The 16,005-nt window shown below is 44.8% G+C and overlaps 1 protein-coding gene across 2 annotated transcripts in view; it reads left to right on the plus strand.

Moving 5' to 3' along the window:
• Nucleotides 1-1,105: 1,105 nt before the first annotated feature.
• GALNT10 (polypeptide N-acetylgalactosaminyltransferase 10) overlaps nucleotides 1,106-16,005 on the plus strand; it is an 81,530-nt gene continuing 66,630 nt past the window's right edge. Inside the window, exon 1 of one of the 2 annotated variants that reach the window (XM_072348461.1) lies at nucleotides 1,106-1,381. In XM_072348461.1, the coding sequence (XP_072204562.1) occupies nucleotides 1,202-1,381 (180 nt within the window). In that variant the 5' untranslated portion in view covers nucleotides 1,106-1,201. The remainder of the gene's footprint in view (nucleotides 1,382-16,005) is intronic. The other variant, XM_072348462.1, reaches the window with a different exon arrangement.

Here is a 16,005-nt window from a genome sequence, read left to right on the forward strand (position 1 = left end):
ACAGAGGCAAAGGGATGGGCTGTTGTTATAAGGGTCCAGATGGCAGCACAACATTCTGTGGTCTTATATCAGAGGTCATGCAGCTCTGCAGCCTGAATCCTGGGTGTGATGGGATGAGATAGGATGGAATCATTAAGGTTGGGAAAGACCTCTATGACCATCTAGTCCAACTGTCCAGCTACTATCAGTATTGACCACAGTAACGAGGGTAATGTGAGTGTAGTTTCATTGGTGCTGCAGTTGAAGTCTCAGTGCTGCTTGGGGATACTCAGCAATGAGGAATGGCACTTGCTTTGCTTTTGGGGCAAGAAGAGGGAAATTTGGGGGCTCTGTTGTTCCTGTTCAAGAAGGAACAACCCAAGCGCTAACAGTTCTAGAAAAGAAAGAAGCTGGCAACCAACCCTCATCTATAGTTAATAGGAAAGGAGTGGGGCTCAGAACTGCTCTCCCAGTCCGGTGTTTTCCCCGGAATCGGGGCTCTCTACGCCTGACTATGCGGGCAGCCGCCACCTAGCGGGCTGAGAACTTCGGTGACACCCCAACCCGCTCTGCCGGGGGGGGGGGTCGTGAGGTTCTCATGCACTTTCTGTTGCTGCCGTTCAAGGCAATAGAGCGTTTCCCTCGGGGCTCTGCGTTGGAAGTGGGCCGTGTTTGCGTCCCCGGCAGCCCTGCAGGGTGCTGCGGTCACAGTGCTGCTGTTCGCACGAGGTTCGCTGCTGCTGCTGCTGCTGCTGCTGCTGCTGCTCACCCCCAGGGCTTTTTTGCTATGAAGAAATGATCCCTAATTTTGGGAAAGCGGTTTATTTAAGCCGCTTTGTTTATTTAAGGGAGAAAAACAAACAAATCAATAAATAAAGTAGCCATCCCGTGGCTATCCGTCATCTGGTTTATGGGCCGGCGGAAGGCAGCTTAATTACCACGCAGCTCTCCACCATGGTGCTAATTGCGGAGCCGCTCCGCAGCAATTACCCCGCCGCTCCCCGCACCGCCCCCGCGGGCCGAGTCGGGAGGGGGCGGGGCTTGAACAGGAACCGCCCCGTCCCGGCGGAGTGGGCGTGGCCTAGTTAGCTCCGCCCCCCCGGCGCGGAGCGGAGCGGAAGTGCCGGAGTTGCCGCCCGCTGCCGTCGCGCGCGCTGAGCAAGTTGCGCTCCGTCAGGGCGGCTCCGCGCTCCCTCCCTTCCTTACGGCGGCGGCGACTCCGATGCGGCGGAAGCAGAAGCGCTTGCTGCAGGCGGTGGGGCTGGCGCTGGCCGCCCTCGTCTTCTTGCCCAACGTGGGGCTCTGGTCCCTGTACCGCGAGCGGCAGCTGGAGGGCGGCGGGGCGAGCGGCGGGGAGGGGGCGGCCGTGGGGCCGCCGGGGGCAGCGGCCGGAGAGGCGGCGGTGAGTGGGGCCGGTGTGCTGAGCGGTGTGCTGAGCGGTGTGCTGAGCGGTGTGCTGAGCGGGTCCTGGCTGTGTGAGGGGCTGCGTGGGGCGGGAGGTGAGCGCTGAGCTGTGCTGCGGTCCTGCATGCGCGGGGCGGAGAGGGGGGGGTGGTTGTGCTGAGCGCTCCCCTTTGCCTGGGGGTGCCCGGCCGTGTAAAGTGCCCGGCGGGATCAGCCCAGCCCTCCGTGCGCGGGGAGGGACGGGGAAGGCTGCGCCCGACTGAGCTGGGAGCGTCGTGGCTGTCCGTGGGTAAAGCGAGGGCTGCCTTTATGTAAGGTGAGGGATGAGGGTTTTGTACGGGGATGGGCTGGAGGTGGGACGCTGGTATTTCCCGTGGATCCAGAGAGCGGAGGGCTGCTTTTTGCTGTGCGTGGTGAGGGAGTAGAGCGAGCTCTGTGCTCTAGGGAAAAACGAAGGGTTGTCCCATCCTTACGGCACCCAAAGGAGAGCTGTCTGCTCCATTTCTCCTCACCTGCCTCAGGTGTGGGCAGCGAGCACCTCCTTTTACACCTGGTGCCCCCAGGCCCTGTAGGAAGGACTTGTGGGGCATGTTGTCTATGCCCAGCCCTTCCTGAGGACAGCAGGAGCTCGGGGCTGTCCCTGAGTTCTTCCTGCTGTGTGCCCACTGCTCAGTGACATTGCAGCGAGTGGCTGCGTTCCCTGCTGCGTTCCCTTCTCGTCCCAGTGGTGTAGCTGTAGATCTAACAGACAAACCCTTCTGCTCTGTATGAGGGACAGCAGTGGTAGATCACCCAAATCAGACATCTGTAAGCTCAGCTTAGCTGTGTTTTACTTCTGGCAATGTAATCGCTTTATCCAATTCTTGGTTTGGCTCCGTACCATTAAGAATCATGGGGACGTGAAAGCTTGAAATGTCAGCATGTAACTATCATCTCAGCTGCTGCTTCACAAGACTCTCCTTCTTCAGAACCGCTTAAAACTCTTGGTTATCTAAATCTTTCCCTCCTTGGAGACTTGCCATTATGGCTGCACCATAAAGGTAGAGAAACTTATTGTGGCAATTCCTCTCTTGGTACAAGGCATAGCCAAACTGGGGTTGGGCTCTTCCTTTCTAAAGAAATGCTTTCCAAGTGTGAGCATTTGGGGTTAAGCCCAGGTGTGACCATCTCCTGCTCATGCCCCATGTTGATGGAGGAAGAGGTTGTTGTGTGCCATATAGTGATTGTGCAGCTGACTCTCAAAACTGCACAGAATTCCTTTTAATGCAGGCAGTGCTTGTAGCAAGCCTAATGGTACTGCCTTACACTTGGGCTCGTGTTGTGTGCAGGCAGGCTATTTTGCATGACTGACAAAACCCAGCCCTGCAGGCCACGGCTGCACAGCTTTGCATAGTTGGTGTTTTGGCAAGGTGAGGACCAATGTAAAGTCGCAGCTTCAAGGCGTTATGGAGGCGGAAGCTGGTAATTATCCTTGGGAGGCTTCAAAGTTCCTTGCTGTGGAGGTAGCAGTTAAGTTGGGTTAAATCTAGAAGAGCAGAAAAGATGGTAACAGGCTGACTTCTTATTTTTGGTCTTCCAAAACGGTCCCTGAGCTCTGTGGGCTTTGGGTAAGAGGAGCTGTAAGGCTGGCAGTTCCTACAGTGCAGTGCATCACTGCTGATTTCAGTACACGTTCAGTCATCTCAGAAGTAAGATATGTCGTATTGCCTGGGCTATGCAGAACGTTCATTCTGTTTTTCTTTATCCCGTAGCTGTTTGAAGCGTGACAGCTGTCCATAAATTTTGAGGTCTGTTTTGTTTCAAGGGTGTGTTGAACTGGGCTGGAAATATTTGTGCTGATTACAGGAGAATTTGAAACGAAAGCTTCTGTGCTTGTGCAAACCAGAGCTGCCAGGTGCCAGGTGCTCGACCTTCCCTTCTCATTAATGTGAAGCTATGGGCCACAGTGGGTCTGATAGCAAAGGTGTCTGTGTGTCATATGTGTGTGTTTTTCAAAGACTGGGCCCTGAAATGATAGTTGCAGTTACAGTGAGCAACAGAAAACGTACCCTGAAGGACAGCTGGCTGCCACGGTGAAAATAATTTCAGATGAAGCAGAATAAAGATAAAACAAATGGTTGTTTGTTTGGTTGTTGGTGGGTTTTTTTTCCTGTTGTCATAGAGTTATCTGCCAGCTGACTGCAGAGAGTTTGTCGGGCACCCTCAGTGCTGATGATTCCAATGGTCCTGACAGCCATTCACAGTTTTGTACAGCTCATCACCTTCCAGCTTGTAATGAATGCGCTGTTTGTCTGCTTGCTCTTGGAGCCCTATGGAAGGGCTGACTTCTTAACACTGAAACTAGTAAGGCCATAGGAGGCTGTATCATAACAATCAATATTTGTAGCAGTCAGAAAAGAGATTTTTTTTTTTTTGTCTATTTCTGGCTTTAATTTGCCTTCTTGTGCAGACTTTAGTTGTATTGGAGGCATTTTAGATGTGATACAAAATGAGGTTTTCAATGAGATCTCTGTTCATGTTCATTCTCTCTCAAATAGTGCATGCTGTTCAGTCATGTTATCTTCTGGAGTTACAGCAAAAGGAGGGAAGTTTTAAGAAGCAGTTGGATTAAAATGGTTAAAAAATAAAAGAATTCCTAGAGTATGCAGTTGTGATGCTAAGATTTGGATGTTTAAATGATGCAGAGAGATGGGTCAGGTCTGGGTTCTTTCTTTCTGCCTTTGTGTTTCTTCTTCTGGAGCTTTGCTGGTTGGGATTTGCCCCACAGAGAAGGGATGGCTTCAAGCTGTGATGGACCTACCCAGGCTGTGCTGCAGATGTCAATACTGCATTGACTTGCTTCAACTACTATTGCATGTGCAGAAGCATCATTTATCACAATGGATTTATGATTGCTTATCAGGCAATATGAACTGGGAAGTCCTTTTTTCATGGCGTGTGCAACAGCATTGGTGACAGTGGTGGCTTTGGATAGGGTCAATAGGATGGAGGTACTAACATGTTCTGCTGATAACAGAAGTATTGGCTTAGCTTCCTATACTCAATATATTCTTTTCCTCACCAGTGTGTGTGTATCAGCATGCTAATGTAATAAAAATTGACTTTGGTGTAGTTTCATCTTTCTCTTTATTTTTTTTTAAACAGGTATTCAGTAGGTAAAAACACACGATCTGCAGGTGTGGAGGATTTCAAGAGAAATCAACCTGCTCCTTTTGTCTATTGAATCTCAGCTCTCTGCCTCAGAGGCTTCTGGGCATCGCCAGCCCAAACATTTAATTGCTGTGTGGTCCTGCGGTGTGTAAAACACAGATGAGTTGGTCTGTGGGCTGGTGGTTTGTGCTTGGGCTGATGTGATAGCTGCATGATTCCTAATCCTCTGCAGAGATTCCCCTCAGTACCTGTCTGGCCACGCTGGAGATCCGCGCTGCGTGGTGTGTGCTGTTATGGGAACGTGGCGTCTGAACTCCAGGAGAGATTAAGCTTGAACATCTCATTCTCTGAATTGCTGGATAAAATCACTGTGGCAAATTAGCAGCCTTTCGTTTTATTCATTTCATTTGATATGATGCATGCTTTATAAAGTCACCCTGTAGCTTGTTGTAGTAGTAATTTGTGCTCTGTAAAATCACTTGTGAGCATGATGGAAGTATATAAATCACAAAGCTGATTGTGTGGTGCCCTCTGCTGCCAGTTCTACCTGGCTGTTCAGGGTTGTGAATGAGACGCAGGCTTCAACTGTGATTGAAAATTTGTGAGAACGCAGCCCTTGGGCAATTTGGGGTTGTGAACTTGGGCTTTGGTGCAATTAGGTTTCAAGTATCTGGGCTGTACTGCTGAAAAAGCAGTCCTGGTTACAAACAAAGCAGGGAGCAGCACGGTGCTGCTGCCAAAATGCTGCTGCTGCTGCTCACGTCTTCTTCACTAGAGGAAGAAAATCAGCTTTGCCATATGAACCTCAGGGCAGCTATGAAACTGTCTGGCTGTCAGCTTCGTGTTGCTGCTGGCACATGTTGCTCAGGAATGGGGTGATTCTGCAGACTTCCCCTGCCTTGGAAGGCTTCCCAAAGGGCTTGGGAAGAGAAGAGGAAAACCTTCCTGCTCTCTGCCAGCTAGAGGTAAGCAGAAAGCCAGCTTGTCGTGATGCCCATGTCTTTGGCAGTGTCACACTGGCCCTTGGTGCTGCAGCTGAACTTTTAGTCTGGCTCTCTCTGACCCTTTCTAGGCTGCCATTTTTGCTTGTGTTGGCAAGACACTTCCCAGCTGATGCAAAAGCAAATGTAGAAAAGCTTATTTTATAAACGCAGTGTAAAACAATTGGAATGTAAGGAATGAAATGCAAGTGCTGGAGCTAGAACGGCTATTTTTGTGTGACTGATTTTTCCAGTATTGGCTACTCTGAAGTTCACTGTTTCAGTGTAGTTGCAAAATGAGCAGTTTTTCTTGGGCTGACTAAATGTTGTACTGCAAAGTGAGCTTAAGCAAAAGTTAGGTTTCTGTCTCAGAAGGAAAGAAGATTGGGGGGGGGGGAGGGGGAATAAGAGTTTAGAAGCACATAGCACATAAAGTGGTGAACCCATCTTGCTGCTGTGAGGTCCAGAGTTAATCTGGGAAAAGATGCTGATTAAGAAATCAGAGCTTTCAGTGATCTCATTCTTCCTGCTGGTGATCTGAACTGTGCTGGTAACACATCACTGAATGAACCAACGGGCTGTGTTCTAGCTCCTCTATATTGTGTGAAAATGGGGGTACTGTACTTGTATCCTATGGGGTTACCTCTGCTGTGGGGCAGATGCTCCATGGACAAGCAGTTCTGTGGCTGGCTGTTGAAACATACTCTGTATGCAGCCCTTAAACGCTGCCATAATTAACTCTCCTTCTTTAAAGGAAATTTTCAGCAGGAAAATGTTCTGGCTCCTGACATGCGTAGGTCAGCAGTGAAAGCCGTAATCGCACAGCAATCTGCAGAGCTGTATGCTTTCCCTGTATGAGCAGGGATCAGATGGGTGAGACAGCAAGATTTATGAGCAACTGTAGTTGCAGATTTCCTGCCAGCTAACTGCCCTGTGTTTGGCCAACTGAGAAAACATTGGGAAGTTCCTTAACACCAATGGTATGTTGAAGTCAAAGAAATGCTTTCTGCCAGACTGAGATTGTATCACCTTTCATGTAGCATCATGTCGAGTGCAGGAGAGCTGATGTTTGTAGGTACCTATGGAGTGTTCCATAACCAGAATGCAGTGTGTGGAGTTCTGTGATGCAGTGTACATCAGGGAGCTATGTGTGAACAGAGCCGTCATGGCATTGGCTGTCAGAGGACTCTGCCTTTCTGGAGGGTCCATCGTGCTTCATGTCTTCCATGTTATCATCTCTGTGGAGTAACTTCAGTAAGTTGTGCTGCTTTAAATTGCTTGATACCATAAATATTGCATGGTACGGTGCAGTCATGGGGACAGGTGGCTGCAATGGCTTTGTGCATATGAAATCCTGGAAAAGCAGCAGAGAAGCACTCTCATGTTCAGGGACTGAAACACACATAGAGGTCTTCTGGATCACTTCTTAAAGAAAACTGGAAAGGAATTTTTCCGTAACTGAATGGATTAAGAACTGGATAATCTGGTGGGATATACTGGGATAGGAAGCAGATATCAATGACTACTTAAATAACTGTTCATAGAAATATTTTTTTTAATGTCATTTAAGCAACACTTATGTAGATTCTGTTAAAGCTGGATAGATATTAGCTTTGTATCGAGCACTTCTTACTCAGGAATCAAATCAAGAGTAACTGTTCTGCCCTAACTTTGTACTTCTTCTTAACCTGAACTCATCTCCCAGGACAGAACCACTTCAGGCTTTCCTGGTGCAGTTGGACCACCCATGTATTCCCTTTATATACAGCTTTACCTGGGATTCCTCTGCTTCCAGAGAGGGCTGCAAAAAAAAAACTGACTGCAGATCCCAGATTGTTTGCAGAATGCTAACTGTCAGTGGGGTGTGTTTTTGGCAGCGAACAGAAGTGTGAATCTGTTTATCAGATTTCAGACACCTGTACAAATCTTGATGCTCAAGTCACTTCCAGGAGTATAACAACAACTTTATTCCCTAATCCATAAATAAGAGCACATCCCCCCTCAATTTTGTATTTCTGTGCTCTCCTTTAAGACTGCTTTTTGCATTTTGTTTGCTATTAACAAGCTTTCAAATTGTTTATTATCTCCTTTGGAGTTTACCTTCGGATCAGGCATGCTGCTCGTGACTCCTTACAACTAGAAGAGCTGGGAAGCGTTACTTGTCCTTCATTCAGCACGAAGCATGGCCCCTCAGTGGTAACAGTATCTCCCCTATCAGTGTAACTGACACTCGTGGTGTTACTTTGTGTTACCTTGACTGGATAATGGGTAGGTAACAAGGATGAGAGTGTTTATTACAAGGCTTTGTGCGGAATACAAGCAGTGCTGGGTATCAAGTTATGGCTGACTTGTCAGGCTGTGCCTCTCTTCTCAGATTTAAAAGGTCTGATGAATGACTGGAGAAAGCTACCAGTCAGTAAATCAGTGTGTGGCACAAGAGGTTACCAGACAGCCCCTCTTCTCCAAAATCTTGGGTAGAACAGGAACTTAACTGCTCCCATGTCTGAGATCTGCTGGCAGCTCTGTGTCCAAGTCCCACGTGCCCCTTAAAATGTAAGAAATATGTCACTTGACACTTCTGATTGTTCATAAACTTGATAAAGCTTTAAATTGCGGCTTCAAAGAAGGGAGGTCTGCCACATCTTGGTCTTTAAATTTGCTTTTCTTTCTAAATAATTAGCTCCTTTCCTTGCCCTTTTGCAGTTGCTTCATTTTCTCTAATCTTAGCTCCGGGGTTAAAAGAGAACTCTCTGGAGCATATATCTATAATTAAGGCTTTTCAACCACGGTTATAGTGGAGTACAAGCAGTGCTCCGGTGATGCCAGTACCCAGGGAAGAAACTTGTTAAAGTGGAGAAGCTGCTGATTTTATTAAAACTGAACTCTTGCAGCTATCCCATTTGTAGAGTTCCTTCTGATGCTATTCTGCACCTTCCCACTTTACTGAGTTGCCTTTTTAAGGCTGATGACATTTTCTGTAGCTCACAAGAGAAGTTATTTATTCTTCTTGTCACTTTTTTGGAGGCACCGACTCCTAGCTGCAGCGATTAGTGTCCATCATGGACATATTCAGAGAGCTGGGGGAAATGTCAGCCAGTTCCTTTTTAAGGTCTGACTTCTTCAGGTCTTAGAACACCTCTCTTCAGGCATCTTAATTAAAACTGAGTTCTGGTTAACAGTACCAAAGGTGAGTGGCATTCAACTGACTTTCATCTTTTGGAAATCATTATACAAGAGCACAAATGTGTTGCCATCAAAGCGAGCTGGGGATGAAATTTGTCTTGTTGGCTGGGTGCTCTCAGAGGTCTTCTAAGTGCTGTGAACAAGCACCTGCTTGGAGGCAGCTACTAAATGGCTGCTGATGGCCCTGAGATTTGTATCCTACCAAATGTGGTTTGTGCCTGCAGCGTTTGCTTTCCCATATTTTTGAATCAAACTTCAGTGACAGGCAGGTAAACATAGTAAGAGTCTGAAATGGAAAACTCATTGTAAGTGAGGTGTAACTTATGTGGGTACTGTGATTCTTTCCTTAGCAAGAAATAGAGGAATATGGAAGTAAAGTGGGGCAGCAAAGATTTGAATGCACAGCAGCAGCAAACCTTGAATTTTGCTTTTAATGTTTATTCAATGCCTGTGTCTTCCAGGCTCAAACTCTTATTAATCTTTCAACTGTACTAAGTTTTTTTGGGGTCCAACTAGCACAAGTAGTAGCAGAAAGTAACTTCTAAACATTGTTTCTCAAAGCAGTGAGTGGTGCCATCCTTCCCTGCCAAGCTGAGTGTTACCTTTGCATTGAGGTTACCAGTTTGTGTTCAGAGCTTCTCTCTGCAAGAACTTTCTGGATGAATGAAGTCTACATTTCTACGTGGCTACTCTGTCCTCTGAATAACCTGATTAGAATGAGGATTTTTTTTTAATTTGTTGGTCAAAGTCTTGCTCTGTTTTACTGTTTTGCTGGATCTGATCTGAACGTGCTGTTTGCAGTCTCCTACATGCAGAGCCGCTTTTCTTCTGCCCACTTGAGCAGCTGCTTTTTCAAAGCTGGGTTGTTATGAAAGGTTCAGCACTGCTTTCTCTCTAAAGCCTGAAATCTTTTGCTTGCAATTATGTATGCAAACTAAGATGGCTTTCTATCATCCCCTTTTCTACCTTTGCTTATAATTGTGTAAGAAGTATCTAACATTTAAAATCATTAATAGGCAATCTTGATTTTCCTATGAAGACCATGTAGGCTTGCCTTTGTGTAAGTTACTTGTTCGGACTCATGTGAGAAGTTGCTTTCTCCTCGTTAACAAAACAGTTTTTCCTCCATGACGGGAAAGAAACACCATTTCTCAGCCTCTCTCAGATGAAGTCCGAAGAAGGAACTTTCTCAGGTGTTAGTAAACATGAGCTGTTGCTTAATAAATAAAACACGCGAAACGGTGTTTGAGTGTCTTAATGCTCAGACCAAAGTTTTCAAAGATGTCTTAGGATGTGATGCTCCTTTGAAAAACTGGAGTCTTAGTGACTTTGATCTAAGGTATGATACACAAATACACGTAACCAAGTCTAGCATCCCATAAGATTATTTGGGTTTTCTTTATATTTTTTAGAAGAAAGAGCAGTTCCTTCTATTCTACTCAGGCTGACTTTAATCTTAACTCCGTGTCCTTGAAAGTGCTGCTCTTCAGGTGTTGTACTTTCAGCTCAGATGAGTGAAATCAAAAATCTATTCCCTCACTAAAGGAAATCAGAACCTCAGAAGGTAGGTAAATACAGGTGTTACTCTGCAGAGGGCTTTAGTTAGGCAGTAAGTTACTTGTCATAACGTTGCAAAGGGGCACTTACCTTTAGCTAATGTAACTGTCAGTTCATGTTAGCCACTGCTTAAGAGAGTTCAGTATCTCAAAAAGAAGTAAACCCTGTGATTACTTTCTGTGGTTTCAAGTATCTTGCAGATTTTTGGTGTTCGAGCTTTCGTGTGTGATAACCAAGCAATAAGAAATAACCCTTTTTTCATTCCTGCATGTATTAGTTTCTCTGATCCACCTAACACTGTGGGCTGCTGCTCCTTCTCTCTGCTTCCCAGGTTGCAGCTTGCTGTGTTGAAAATATCTAAAACTAATGCTTACTTATTTATTGCTGTTGCATGCTGCCCAATTTTTTTTTATTTTTTATTTTTTTATTTTTGTGGCTGTTTTGGAATCCTGTTCAAGAAACTGATCTCATCTGCTAACAAGAAAAAAATCTCACTTCAAGAAAACAGCATCTGTTCCCAGGTCTCCTTCACAGTGGCAAAGAAGTTGCATTGGCACAATTAAGCTGTTCAGAATGAGACTTCCCAATATTGTTTTGCTTCCCTGGGTTTGCAGATGTGGAATTACACTGCAAAAACATCTGCAAAGTATCTGAAGACTTGGGGTTCTGATGCAGAAAGTGGCAGAAGCGTATCTGGAAAGAGAAAGAGGAGAGAGAGCAGAGGGCTAACTAAAATGGTTATCGTTAGCATTTTCCTATTGTTCCTGTTGACTGTTTGGAAATGTGGAGGGGGAAGATCAGCCTTTATGGAGTAAATGGTCCCAGTAATCGCCATGTGTAGTATCTCTTCCCTCTTGGTTTAATCATCCAAACCCATCACGGTGTTTTTTTAAAGCTTAGGATGTATTGAGAAATAAACAGAGTTTCACAAAGCAGCTGAATTCCAGCACAGGCAGCTCTAGCTACAGGAAGAGGTGCTAGTGAAGCTGGCAGTGTGTGATGCTGCACTGGAAGCGCAGGTGTTCAGAGCTCAGTTCTTTAGCAGGGATCTGTTTAAGTAAACTCCAGTGTTCGTGGAATTTGCATCAATTACATTCATCTCTTGCACTTTGCAGAAGGAGCCATTACATTTTGGCAAACATGGAATCCCTTTGGAGAAAAGCAGGAGTGGGGAACTGTGCACTGCGCTTTGCTGAGCATATACATTGTGGTTAAAAATACATCTTTGTATTGAGATTTGGCCAACGCCTCCTTCGCACAGTTGGAATGTGTGAAAGCTGCATCTCCACTCCTCCAATTTGTTCAAATTTATCAAAATATCCCTGAGTGAGGTTCATTTAAGAATTAAGGGCATTTTCACTCAAATACTGCCAGAGGAACGATGCTGTCGTGCCTTCTATCATTGCTGCTTATAAAACAGATGTTTAAAAATCTTATGAGGAGGAATGTCAAAAATAGATACTGTTGTATTAATTGAGCATTAAAAAAAGAGCAAGCAATTCTATTATGAGATCTGTCTCATATTTCAGTTCAGATTTCTCCCATTGTTTTGACAAGGTAGGCATGAGTCACTTGCTGTTCTCCTCCTGTGGTGATAGATGCAGATATTTCTTGTGGGGAGCTTTTCCCATGTTGTCTCTTGACTTCCCTGGGACCCTGTTTAAACCTCAGTGTTCTGTTGTTCCATGTAAGCCCAAGTTTGTCTCTTGAAGCTCTTCAGTTTATCTGCTTGTAGTTTGTTTCACCATCCATCTCAGCAGGTCAATGTTGGGGAGAGGGTCTTTGCTGCTGAGAACTCAGTACAGTTGCTGGATGCACATACATCTGTATCACTGCCTTGTGCTCTCTCAGCCAAAGCAGAATACCATTGCTACATGCAACATAATGTGATTTGATTTTATTTTTTGCATGTAGGTGCATGCAGAAACTTGAGTTAAAGCCTTAGTAATCAATCTTAAGGCAAATCAATTCTTCTTTTCCCATATCCTTCTAAGCAGGATGGCACACGTGCCGTCATCTAAACTAATTCTTAAATTCAGAAGTCCAGATCTAATAGAAATGTATGATCTAAAGCTGTTCTCTTCCAGCTGCAGTCTCTTAAATGACCCCGAGGAGAGGCTCTCTCGTGCTGCCGTGAGCTGTTTGTGATCGCAGATGCAGGTTGTGTTCTGTGAATGGGGATGTGGAAGATTAGAAAAGTCTTATCTGAAACGTGGAGGGTACTACTTGAGTTGTCCTTGATTTCAATTGCTGTGGAGTGCCTGTGTGTAGAAGATAATAGATTTTCTTCCTCCATAGTTGCATATTTTCTGCAAATACGAGCTTGGGCCATCTGATTAGAGAACAAGTGTCCTTGGCAAAGCCAATTACATACAGACCAACAGGAAAGTGTCTCAAACTTCAATCTACACCAAGATCCTTTTCCTTCTGTTTCCAGCCAAAGCTGTTATGGGCACAGAGTGACGCTGGTTACCAAAGGTGAAAGACTTCAGCTCTGGAAACAAGTGAAGTGCTTGTGCCTTTCAGATAAGTTTTGTAATAAGAGGCTGCTCCTCATAGAAATGTCTGAGGAGCAGCTGTAAATTGATGTACACAAGGAGGGAGTACCGGTGTCTGCAGGTAAATTAGCTGAGAATTGTCAGTCGTGCAATAAAACTTCAAATATTGACTTAACCTGAAAATATTATTGTTTTCAAACATCCAGAGAGAAAAAGGCATAGTTTTGTATTTCATTTAGCAAGCTATCTGAAAACTTCTTGTTTTGTTTTTGTTTTTTTATTTAAAAAAAATTATCTCTAGAGGGTATGAGTTCTCAAGTAAAGTCTATTTTTATAGTCCTTGAAAACAAAACCTGACAGACCATATTTGCCAGCGTGTTCATTGCTCTGGTGACAGCACTGCTTTTTGCAGCATGCCAGAGGAAACGCGCTGCGCTGGAGCATATGTCAGTGATTAGTGGGGATGCAGGATGAAATGGGAGATGGATCATTGTGTGTAGAAAGCACTGAGTGGCTGGGTGTGAGAAATGTAGTGCTTTGTGGTCTGCTTTTAAAGGAGGAAGGGGAAATAGATATTTTTAGGGTTATCTGCGTGTAACTGATGTGCAAATAGTTCACATTCAAGCAAGTGGGCAGCTCTTTCTTTTCTCAGTTTCTTCAATTTCTTCATTTAGATAACTGTTTTATATCTCTTGTGGTTTGTATGGTACTTGCACTCACACATTTGTTTTGTGCCAGGGTGAACTGAAAACCCTAGAAAGTGAGACTTTGGAGCCTAACTCCTTTGTGGATGGAGGCCTAAGTGGGTTTAAGGGCTTAGGCTGGGTGATCCTCTGAAACCAGCTGATCCTCCTCAGACCTGAAGCCCACGTTCAGGGCTCTTACCCTTGGGGTGTGTGCTCAAGCTTTGCTCCTATGCAGCTCAGGGCACAGCAGCTTTTGTCTCTTCCTCATCCAAACCCGGCTGTGATCTTCAGCATTGACCCCTTAGGAGACACCAGGTTCAGAGCATGATGAGTTCTACATGAGGCATGTGGGACTCCAGGTATCTCCATTCAAAGCCCTGGGGCAGAGAGAAGAGGTCATGTACCTAAGACCTGGAAAAAACCAGAATGAAAGATCTGACCTACTCAATTGTTTTACAATCTCTCAATTGTTTTACAATTTTACAATTGATTCTGAAGGTACCTCCAGTCCTCAGTGCTCCAGGTCCCTCTGTAGGAATCAAAGCATCACAATGTAAACCATTATAGTGGATTTCACCTTCAGTGTCATACATGTGGTCACCTGTCAGTTGCTGTAAGAGATGTTCCCTCCTGACCCTGTTCATGCATTGTCAGCTATATTGGAGTTTGCCAAATGTATCATAAAAATGAGAGCAAAATGAGCTCGCTCTGCTTCATTTATCGCAATGGATGTTAGTGTTTTAACTTTACCAATGTTTATGAAATCTGCTTATTTTTCTCTCTGAAATCTTCTCAGAGAAGCTCAAGACCATTTGGATTTGGGAAGGTCTAAAGCAGTAAGGGAATCCCTGAAAACTAGAGAGAAAATGTATCAGAAGGCTGTGTGACACTATGTTTCCAGAGCCGGGAGCATCAAAAATGATACAAGAAGCAAAGTTATTTCCAGTTAAATCCAAGCTCTGAGGTTGTTCTGTCTGGAGCACTCAATGACTGTGGTTTTCCCCTCTTACAAATATTTGGTGTCGATTATTTTTTTTTCCCTCCCCTCATATTTCGCAGCTTCTGTAAAACTATTTTAGGTCTGTTTTTATTAGCCTATGATGTTCTTGCTTCTGAGAAGCTATTAAGATAATTAGAAAAACAGAATTAAATTCTCTGAGCCCATTAGGGAAAAATGATGGCTCCATGAGAACCAACTTCTATTTCTGTAGTGCACGAGAGGCCCGGTCAGAAATCTGTAAGGAAAATGTAAAACACTCAAAGGAAAAACGTTTCTGAAAGTTGCATCCACTGAAAGCATGTTTATTTTCCCTCCCTGAAGTTGTTCTGTAGAAGATGCCTTAAAAGTCAGGTTGTTTGCTGGTGTTGATAGCACAAAGAGCAGCTTCCCAGACGCGCAGTAATTTGACTTCATGCAGTGTGACAAGCAATCCGCAACCTCCTGAAAGGGACAGCTGGATTTTCACTGGTGGCTGAGTCCAGTGTGAAGATCTTTGGCGTTTCCAGTCTTCTGATGTGTGGTATAATCGCTGTATTGTTTTGTCTTCTGTCTCAGATGCGAGATTTGTGGGTCTGATTTTTTTTCTTCCCTAGCTCAGCAGAGCTGTGAAACGATCTGACTTCTGAAACTTTGTTGTTTTTTATCTCCTTTTTAATTCCTTAAAACTAAAGCTCTGACTTACCTCATCTGTGAGTCACAGCTTCACAATAGCAGCATGTCTTTGGCAAAATGTTTTCAAGCTCATTAAAGTTGGATTAATCAGTGATGTGTTCATGTAGGCTTTTGGCTGTGTCTGCAGCTACAGTCCTGTTCACAGCCCTGTGTGTACATGTAGCTATTTCTTTGCTGCTATCCCTGGCTGGGCAGCAAAGGAAAGGCAATAGTTCTGATCACAAAGTCAGAAGTGGGGAACTGTATTTGTCTCTCCTTTTCTGGTAGAAGGTTGTTGAAACTGATGTGTCTCAGTCTTTGGAGGTCCTTATGCACTGCTAAGGTGAGCTTGTGTGTAGACTCCAGCAGTGTCTTCCATTCAAATGAGGAAAGGAACACCAAAGCTTTCTTCCATTCTAGTAATGAACTTTGTCAGTTTAAGGTGCATGAGTTTGAATGTGTTCATTGCTCCTGGATTAGGCAGTCTGGCTTCTGCTCTCATTTCCAAAACAAGAACATGTAACACATCACCATTCATTATACCTGTAAGCTGTTCTTAATTGTGTGTTTTGTGCAGTCAGCAAGGAGGGTTAGGACCTGGAGGAGAGACCAGTGTGTGCACATGGGTCTTGCTGGAAATGGTTGGGTACAAAGCTTCAGAAGCCTGTAAAAACTCCGGGCAGATCCTTGGAGGAGGAACCTGGCTGATAGAAAAGACCCTGAAAGCTTCTTGGTTATAGAGTACTTTTAAAATTTAATGACATATAATCCAACGTTCTATTTGTGTGTCTGGGTTTATAAATTTAATGATGGCTTCTAGCAATTCTGTTTACTACCTCCTGCATCAACTCCCTGTGTAAGAAGTAATCTCTCACCAGAAGATCTTTATCTTCAGACATGGTAATACTTGAAAACAC

The sequence above is a fragment of the Excalfactoria chinensis genome, chromosome 13, assembly GCF_039878825.1.
Source record: "Excalfactoria chinensis isolate bCotChi1 chromosome 13, bCotChi1.hap2, whole genome shotgun sequence".
Taxonomy (NCBI): domain Eukaryota; kingdom Metazoa; phylum Chordata; class Aves; order Galliformes; family Phasianidae; genus Excalfactoria; species Excalfactoria chinensis.